This window comes from Acomys russatus, chromosome 5 (assembly GCF_903995435.1).
Source record: "Acomys russatus chromosome 5, mAcoRus1.1, whole genome shotgun sequence".
Lineage (NCBI taxonomy): Eukaryota > Metazoa > Chordata > Mammalia > Rodentia > Muridae > Acomys > Acomys russatus.
In genome coordinates, this window is record NC_067141.1 from 17,326,795 (window position 1) to 17,337,154 (window position 10,360).

A 10,360-nucleotide genomic window follows, 5' to 3' on the forward strand; every position below is an offset into this window, starting at 1 on the left:
GTAACATGTGTTTACAGGTATACAAATGTAATAATTTGCAAGTGTCAACTGCACAACTTGTGCGTACACTGTAACTCCTTGGAATCTCTTTTCACCATTTTTTTTTTTTACATTTTTGAGACAATGGTTACAAATGGAAACTTAAAGACATAATTCCAACCACAATAACTTCAAAAACATGACATTTAGGAGCAGGTTCAATGAGATCTGAAGAGCCTCTATCATTAAATCAGGAGCTTCCTGTGAGGATTTTTAAGGAGATGCAGATGTGAGAATAGCATTGCTGCATTAGAAGGCTAGAGTTGCTGACACATCTTTGCAAATGAAATACTGATTCAGTGCAGCCCTATGGATGTCCACAGTCCTGTTTTTCATAAGAGTTAACAAGGGCCAGAGAGATGATACAGTAGATAAACGCTCTTGCTGTGAAAGCCAGGTGATGTGAGTTAAATCCCCAGAGCACACGCAAAGGAAGAAGAAGAAGGAGATAATGGACCACACAAAACTGTCCTCTGGCACCCACATATCTCTCTCTCTCTCCCTCTCTCTCTTTTTTTCTCTCTCCCCCTCCCTCCCCCTCCCTCTCTCCCTCCCTCTCTCTCAGTCTGTCTCTCTCTCTCCTTCTCTCCTTCTCTCTTTCTCTCCCTCTCTCTCTCTCTCTCCCTCTCTTGGTCTTTTGTTCTCTTGCTTTCCCTCTCACATATAATAATTGTTAATGTTAACAATTTTAAGTTTTTAAGGATATTAGTGCATTGACTCTAAAGTTTAAATAAATTATAATTTGAATGTTAAAATTAACTGGAAAAGAAGGAAAGAAAAAAGCTGAAAAGAGAAAGTTTGTGGATGACTTGATTGCCAGACTTGTCCAAGGCAATGGGAATCAAGGTCATGGGAGTCAAAGGAAAACCAAGGGGGCAATAAACAGAAGCAGACAGGCAGATAGGGATATATCTGGTTAGGCATGGGCCAAACCAAAAGTGAGCAAAGAAATGGAGCCATAGCAAGAAAGCACAAACATTTTGAAGAATGTGCTGACAAAAGAAGCTAAGTTCAAAAAACAAAAAACAAAAACAAAACAAACACACCCTGCAGATTACCCTTCTAGCAAGTTCTAAGAGGAAAAAACAGTTATAAGAGTGGTGGCTTGCTCTCTTTTTCCGGCTGGAACCATGGAGGCTGTACCAGAGAAGAAGAAGAAGGTCCCTGCTGTGCCAGAAACCCTTAAGAAAAAGCGAAGGAATTTCGCAGAGTTGAAGATGAAGCGCCTGCGGAAGAAGTTTGCCCTGAAGACACTGCGGAAGGCAAAGAGGAAGCTCATCTACGAGAAAGCCAAGTACTATCACAAGGAGTACAGGCAGATGTACCGGACTGAGATTCGCATGGCGAGGATGGCGAGGAAAGCCGGGAACTTCTACGTGCCTGCAGAACCAAAATTGGCGTTTGTCATCCGAATCCGCGGTATCAATGGTGTAAGCCCAAAGGTCCGCAAAGTACTGCAGCTTCTTCGTCTTCGACAGATCTTCAATGGCACCTTTGTTAAGCTCAACAAGGCTTCCATTAACATGCTAAGGATTGTGGAACCGTACATTGCATGGGGGTACCCCAACCTGAAGTCTGTAAATGAGCTCATCTACAAGCGAGGCTATGGGAAAATCAATAAGAAGCGAATTGCCTTGACAGATAATTCCTTGATTGCTCGGTCTCTTGGTAAGTTTGGCATCATCTGCATGGAGGATCTAATTCATGAGATCTTCACAGTTGGAAAACACTTCAAGGAAGCAAATAACTTCCTGTGGCCCTTCAAACTGTCTTCTCCACGGGGTGGAATGAAGAAAAAAACAACTCACTTTGTGGAAGGTGGAGATGCTGGCAACAGGGAAGACCAGATAAACAGGCTTATCAGACGGATGAACTAAGGTGTTGCTCGTGGTATTTTTGTAATCTGGTCAGTTAATAAACAGTCACAGCTTGGCAAATTTAAAAAAAAAAAAAAAAAAAAAAAAAAGAGTGGTGGCTTGAGTACGCTCTGGAAAGAGTGTGCCTGTCACCCATGATGCCTGAGAACACTGGAATAATACACAAAAAAAGCACAAAGAAAGCAAAGCACCCTTTGGGTTTAGTGGGAAGAATAATTTATCATATAGGTCACCTGAAAAGGGATGGGCAGAGGGTGACAGAAAGATTCTTGGGTACACAGGAACACACAGTTGTTCCCTTTGAATAATTAAGGCTTTAAAGAGTCAGGAGGACAACAAAGTGAGTTCAGGACTGCCGAGACAACACAAAGAAACCCTATCTCTAAAAACCAAAATTAAATTAAATTAAATTAAAAAGAATCAGGAGAAGATGGGCTTGAAAGTGCTTGCTGTGGTAATGGGGAAGCTGCAGTACACTCACCATGGCCAGGAAAAGGCAGTTTCTTCCTACGGTCTTCTTAAATAGACGTGTACTTATACCAATAGGAGCCAGTGCAATGCTTGAAGTTCCATCAGGAAGCACAATGGGATTATTGTGAGCCCATCTAGCCCAAGTTCCTTCCTTATTGCAACAGCTATTCCCCAAATTAGAGTATATGAAACAGCTATGTGGGAGCAAAATCATCCCGTCAGAAGAGGACACAATGGAAAGGATGTGACATGGATTCTGAGCTGTTTGATAAGAAGAGGCGACCTGGGTGGTAGCAGCAAGAAGCACATGGAATTGACTCCCTGAGCCTTGTCAGTGGATATCTCACCTACCGTGCATAAAGCTCTGGGCTCAATTCCCAGCACCATTTAAACCAGTCAGGCATGGTAATACACACCTAAAATGCATCGATCTAGAGGTCATGTCAGGAGAAGTTCAAGGTCATGAATGACTAATGGCTGCTCAGCGAATTTGAGGTTAGCTTGGGTGGCAAGAGACCCTGCCTTTTTACAAAACAGAACAAACTAAGCAAGAGAGAGAGAGAGAGAGAGAGAGAGAGAGAGAGAGAGAGAGAGAGAGAGAAGAAGAAGAAGAAGAAGAAGAAGAAGAAGAAGAAGAAGAAGAAGGGAGGAAAGGAGGGAGAGAGGAAGGGAGCTGTAGAAGATACCTCAGTGAATAAGGCTCTTACCATATAGGCATGAGGACAGGAGTTCAGATCCCTGGCACCCACATAAAATCAGGCCAGACAGGTGACTACCTGTAATCCCAGTAGCTGAGAAGTGGAGACAGGGTTTCACCCCAGAGCGAGCTGGCTAATGAGAGACACTGACTCAGGAAGTCAAAAGTAATCATGACAAACTCCTAGTGTCAGCTCCAGGCCTCCACATGCCCAGGCACACACAAATGCATTTGTACACACGTGTGTACTTCACAGAGATGAACATGCACAAAAAGAAAAGAGAGAAAGAAGATTAAAGCAGGAGCCACAGCAACAGACTGTTAGGTCCACAGATTCAAAGTGTCATCACAGGAAGAGAAGGGTATGTCCGGTGTTCTCTACTGCATGTCACTGGGCCACCCATGGACGCACTTGGGCACTTCACATCCGAATGTTCATCACCTCTACAAAGGAAGACAAGTTTTGAAGTAAGTGGAGCCTGCACCTCCTCCGGGAAACCGACAGTAAGAAGATGCCTGGCAGTGTCTTCCTGGGAGAATGGGTGCAGGACAGTGACCTCCAATTAAACAAGCTGAGCACAGGCCCTCGGGCTGTGAGCCAGGCAAGAGTTGTCTAGAAACTCACTCTTCCAATCTAGCTTTAACAAGAAAAGAAATTTATAAATGGAGATGTCAAAGCAATTGTAAAGGAAAATGTCAAATGAAAATTTGGATAATTCTGCTCATTTCACAGGGTTCTAAAGTCCTCGGTGACACAACCAAAGCGAAGAGGACTGGATCTGAAATAGCCTAAACCAAAGGAGTCATTACTGCAATTTTCCAATCTCCACTCACCCAGTGAAGGCTCATCAGCCACAGGACAGGTACAACTCAGGCAGGAGGGCCCCTGGGGTCTACACAGCCCTCGTCCAGTAACACACGCTGTGGTCAGAACTATCAAAATGTCCACACACTCCAGGACAGGTGCCATGTGCCATGATCAAAGACACCACATGAGAGAAAAGAGTGAGACAGGCAAGGAGATGGTCCTTCGAGAAGGGCTGACGGCCAGCCATCTCCACTTAATGAGAGGTCTGTGTGTCCAGAGTGATGCACCAGAAACAACCACCCAAGACAAGCCCTTAAGTGAAATCACAAATCACAGCTCAAGGGAGGGCAGGCTGGATGTTTCCTAGCTTTCTAATGTATTGAGCCACAATGTCAAGGCACCAAGTCTGCATGGATCACCACCCACCCCTAGAGATCACCCGTGGCCCTGGGGACCACAGCAGAGATGCTGATGTGTCTCAGTGCATCACTGCAGGTGATCAGTTCAATGTCATGTTCGTGACATGTGTTTGTCCAAGTGGATGAGTGGTTGTGTGCACAGCAGATGGCATACCTGCCCACTGTGAAGACTTGGTTACTGAAATTGGCCTGGGAAGATGCTTGAATCAGTAAAATGCTTGACTTGCACCATGAGGACCAAAGCACAATCCCCAACATCCAGATTAAAATCTAGGGCTGGGAAGGGGAAGCAAATGCTTTGATGCGGCTCACTGACCAACCAGTATAGCTGGACTCAGGAGCTCCAGTTATTAGTGAGAGACTCTGTCTCAGAAAACAAGACGAACAACCTCTGAAAAAAACACAACACTTATGGCCTCCATGTTTGTGAAAATAAGCATGCACCCATACCTACAACCCAGGTATACCCGCACACCTGCACATGAAAAGGAAATTATAAAAAGTCCCCTAAGCAGGGTGAATAAAAACTAAATGAGGGGGATCCAAGATGGTGGCGAGCAGTGTGGACCGTGTTTGGAGGCTCCAGTGAACAATTCAGGGAATTGCACAGATTTCTGAGCCAGGAACACCGAGGTCCCCATACTACTGCAGCGGGAGTGCTCCACAGTTCGGAGGGACCAGGGTGTGGAGGACCTGCATGCCCCTGCACACGGGATTTTCTCAGATTGGAGCAGCAGAGGCAGCAGCACCAGCGGCACCAGCATCATCAGAGGCGGCGGCTGAGGTTTGCAGCTCAGAGCCTTCCGGTGGAGGTGATTGGTGTGGTGGCCGGTGGGAGTTGCTGAGGGAGAGGGGACTCTGGGCAGGATTTGGGTCATGTGGTGCCTTGGGACCCAGACTGGACTCGGCGGACAGTTCGGCCCCAGAGTCCCAGGTTCTGGCTGAGCTCAGCAAGCAATTCTGCCCGAGGCACTAACTCAGTGCAGCCACAGTTCTCCTGCTGTGACACAGGCTGGGCAGAATGCTCAGTTCCACTAAGGTGGGCAGAATGCTCAGTTCCACTGGCTCTAAGACTCTGGTTGGACACAGTGTGCAGTTTGAATCCAGAATTCCTGGCTTAGATTGGCGGACAGTTCGGGTCCTGAGTCAATAACTGACCACAGCATGCACTTTGGGCCAAAAGCCCCTAGCTGAGCTTGGTGTGCAGTCCCAGCCCAAAAATTCTGGCTGGACCCTGTGTGCATTTTGGGCCCAGAATCCCTAGCTGAGCTCATCAGACCATACAGGCCCTGAGAATCTAGCTGAGTTCAGCCTATGGTTTGGGCCCAGTGTTCCTGGCTGGACTTGACAGGGGACATAGAAGGCTGTGGATACCTTGGCCTGACCCAACACTCCTTCAGAGACCCAGAACGATTGCAGGACCCACAGCACAGGAGAGCTGAGGATCACTGGCTGTGAGAGTCCAAAACAACAGGGCTAACCTCCTAACATCCACACCAGTGAAGCATTAGAGCTTCCAGCCTAGGGAAATCGTGAGAAAACAAGTGAATCTATCACCAGACTCCCTCCATCCAACTCTGGAAGCTACCCAACAACAACAAAGATGGCAAGATGTCTAAAGGACAGCAAAAAAGCATTTGCAAAAAACCTCAAAACAACATGGCATCTCCAGTTTCCAGCTATCCCAAAGAAAACAACCCAGAGAACTCAAATACAATTGAAATACAATAAAATGACCTCAAATCCTTAGTAATGACAATGATAATGGAGGAAACAAATAAAATTCGTAATCAAATGCAGGAAGACACAGACAAACCAGTTGAGAGACATAAAAGAAGCACATAGAGTGGAACTGGAAAAATTGCAGGAAAATGCAAACAACCAGATGAAAGAAATAGTACGGTTCAAGCTCTGAAGACCTATAAAGAGGCAATGGAAGAAACTCAGGAATATACAAACAATCAGATGAAAGAAATCAAAAAATCAGTTCAATTTCTGAAAATGAAAATGGATTCAATGATAAACACACAGACAGAAGAAAAACGAGAACGTGAGACCTCAGAGAAGGTGAGCAACACAGAGGTGAACTTTTTTAACAGAATCCAAGAGATGGAAGAACGAATTTCAGGTCTAGAAGATACAATCACAGATCTAGAAGCAACCATTAAAGAAAATGCCAAATCTGGAAAACTCTTGAAACAAAACATCCAAGAAATTAAGGACACCATGAAAAGAAGAAATCTGAGAATAATAGGCATTGAAGAAAGAGAAGATATCAGACTCCAAGGCCCAGAAACTATTCTCAACAAAATCATAGAAGAAAAATTCCCCAATCTAAAGAAAAAGATGCCTATAAACATACAAGAGGCCTATAGAACACCAAATAGAATTGACCAGAAGAGAAAAACTGCCCATCACATAATAATCAAAACACAAAACATACAGAACAAAGAAAAAAATATTAAAAGCTGCAAGGGAAAAGGGTCAAATAACATTTAATGGCAAACCTATCAGAATTACACCCGACTTCTCAGCAGAGACCATAAAAGCCAGAAGGGGCTGGACAGAGATCCTGCAAACCCTAAGAGACCACAGATGCCAGGCCAGACTACTTTACCCAGCAAAACTATCAATAACCATTGATGCAGAAAACAAAATATTCCATGACAAAACAAATTCAAACAGTACCTATCCACAAATCCAGCTTTACAGAAGGTACTAGAAGGAAAACTCCATCTCAAAGGGTCAAGCTACAACCAAAACTACTCAGGAAATAGATAACTATCCCATGGCAAAACCACAACTACACAAACGCTCAACTGGAAACAACATCAAAATCAAGACTCTTAACAGTCACTGGTCATTAATATCTCTCAACATCAATGGTCTCAATTCTCCAATAAAAAGACACAGACTAATTGAATGGGTGCATAAACAAAATCCAACATTCTTCTGCATTCAAGAAACACATCTCACCCATAATGATAGGCATTACCTCAGGGTAAAAGGTTGGAAAAAAATATTCCAAGCAAATGGTCACAAGAAGCAAGCAGGCATAGCCATTTTAATATCAAATAAAATAGACTTTCAACCAAAATTAATCAAAAGGGATGAGGAAAGACACTTCATACTCATCAAAGGTAAAGTCAACCAAGATGACATCACAATTCTGAACATCTATGCTCCCAATACAAAGGCACCCACATTTGTAAACGATCTGCTAAAAAAGCTTAAACCACACAACGATCCCCACACAATAATAGTGGGAGACTTCAACACCCCACTCTCACTGAAGGATAAGTCATTGAAACAGAAACTAAGCCGAGAAATAACATCATTAACCAATGCCATGGGTCAAATGGATCTAACAGATATCTATAGAACCTTTCACCCAAACAAGAAAGAATATACCTTCTTCTCTGCACCCCATGGAACCTTCTCCAAAATTGATCACATCGTAGGTCACAAAGCAAGCCTCAATAGATACAAGAGGATTGAAATAATACCTTGTATCCTGTCAGATCACCATGCTCTTAGGCTGCAATTCAACAACAACAGAAATAACAAAAAGCCTACACAAATGTGGAAACTAAACAACTCTCTGCTAAATGACACCAGGGTCAGGAAAGAAATAAAGAAAGAAATCAAGGAGTTTCTGAAATTCAATGAAAATGAAGGAACAACATACCCAAATTTGTGGGATACATTGAAAGCAGTGCTAAGAGGAAAATTCATAGCACTAAGTGCCTTTAAAAAGAAATTGGAGACATCACACATAAGCATCTTAATGACACAACTGGAAGCCCTAGAAAAAAAAGAAGCCGAAACACCCAAGAGTAGTAGACGTCTGGAAATAATCAAACTCAGGGCTGAAATTAACAAATTAGAAACTAGGAAAACAGTCCCAAGAATCAACAAAATCAAGAGCTGGTTCTTTGAGAAAATCAACAAGATAGACAGACCGTTAGCCAAACTAACTAAAAGGCAGAGAGACAGTATTGAAATCAACAAAATCAGAAATGAAAAGGGAGACATAACAACAGACACTGAAGAAATACAAAGAATCATAAGATCCTACTTTGAAGGCATATATGCCACAAAATTTGAAAATCTAAGGGAAATGGACGATTTTCTTGATCAATTTCACTTGCCAAAGTTGAGTGAAGAACAGACAAACAAGATAAATAGTCCCATTTCCCTTACAAAAATAGAAGCAATCATTGATAGTCTCCCAACCAAAAAAAAAAAAAAAAAAAAAAAAAAAGCCCAGGGCCAGATGGTTTCAGTGTAGAATTCTACCAGACCTTCAAGGGCGAGCTAATACCGATATTCTTCAAGCTACTCCAAAAGATAGAAATGGATGGAAAATTATCAAATTCATGAGGCCGTAGTCTCATTGATACCTAAACCTCACAAAGACTCTACAAAGAAAGAGAATTTCAGACCAATTTCTCTTATTAACATCGATGCAAAAATACTAAATAAAATACTTGCAAAACAAATACAAGAACACATCAAAGATATCATTCATCATGACCAAGTAGGCTTCATTCCAGGCATGCAGGGATGGTTTAATATACGGAAATCCATCAATGTAATCCACCATATAAACAAACTGAAAATAAAAAACCACATGATCATCTCTTTAGATGCAGCGAAAGCATTTGATAAAATCCAACACCCATTCATGTTTAAAGTTTTAGAGAGATCGGGGATACAAGGCACTTTCCTCAACATAAAGGCTATATAAAGTAAGCCAATAGCCAAAATCAAAGTAAATGATGAGATACTCAAGGAAATTCCTCTAAAATCGGGAACAAGGCAAGGCTGCCCACTCTCTCCATATCTCTTCAATATAGTACTCGAAGTTCTAGCCAGAGCAATAAGACAACAAAAGGAGATCAAGGGTATCCAAATGGGAAAGGAAGAAGTCAAATTATCCCTATTTGCAGATGATATGATAGTGTACATAAGTGACCCTCAAAATTCCACCAGAGAACTCCTACAGCTGATAAACACCTTCAGTAAATTGGCTGGATACAAAATTAACTCAAAAAAGTCTATAGCCTTCCTATACACAAACAACAAGCTTGCAGAGGAAGAAATTAGGAAAACCACACCCTTCACATTAGCCACAAGCAATATAAAATATCTAGGAGTTACTCTAATTAAGCAAGTGAAGGACTTGTTTGAAAAAAATTTCAAAACTCTGAAGAAAGAGATTGAAGATGACCTGAGAAGATGGAATGATCTTCCTTGCTCTTGGATGGGGAGAATTAACATAGTAAAAATGGCCATCCTACCAAAAGCAATCTACAGATTCAATGCAATCCCTATCAAAATACCTACACAATTTTTTAAAGACATTGAAAGTTCAATTCTGAACTTCATATGTAAAAACAAAACACCCAGAATAGCTAAAACAATTTTGTACAATAAAAGGTGCTCCAGAGGAATCTCCATACCTGATCTCAAACTGTACTATAAAGCAATAGTAATTAAAACAGCATGGTACTGGCACAGCAACAGGCTGGTTGATCAGTGGAATCGAATCGAAGACCCAGATATGAATCCACACACATATGGTCACTTGATTTTTGACAAGGAAGCCAAATCCATTCAATGGAAAAAGGATAGCATCTTCAACAAATGGTGCTGGTCTAACTGGAGGTCTATGTGTAAAAAAATGAAACTGGACCCATATTTGTCACTTTGCACAAAACTCAAATCCAAGTGGATTAAAGACCTCAACATAAAACCAGAGACACTAAGTCACTTAGAAGAAAAAGTGGGGAAGAGCCTGGAACATATTGGCACAGGAGACAACTTCCTGAACATAACACCAATGGCCCAGGCCTTAATGTCAACCATTAATAAATGGGACCTCATTAGGCCGAGAAACTTCTGTAAGGCAGGAGACACTGTCAAGAGAACAAAGTGACAGCCTACAGACTGGGAAAAGATCTTCACCAACCCTACATCTGACAAAGGTCTAATATCCAAAATATATAAAGAACTCAAGAAATTAAACACCACCAAACCAAATAAC

General features: G+C 42.2%; 1 protein-coding gene across 1 annotated transcript; it reads left to right on the forward strand.

Moving 5' to 3' along the window:
- The first annotated feature begins 1,148 nt into the window (after positions 1 to 1,148).
- On the forward strand, positions 1,149 to 2,000 carry LOC127189019 (60S ribosomal protein L7). The gene has a single exon (XM_051145493.1). It carries the CDS (start codon positions 1,170 to 1,172, stop codon positions 1,914 to 1,916), a length of 747 nt encoding a protein of 248 aa, XP_051001450.1. The 5' UTR covers positions 1,149 to 1,169; the 3' UTR covers positions 1,917 to 2,000.
- The last annotated feature ends 8,360 nt before the right edge of the window (positions 2,001 to 10,360 follow it).

Coding starts and splice junctions, on each gene's coding strand:
- LOC127189019 (XM_051145493.1), top strand. CDS start 1,170: ATGGAGGCTGTACCAGAGAAGAAGAAGAAGGTCCCTGCTGTGCCAGAA.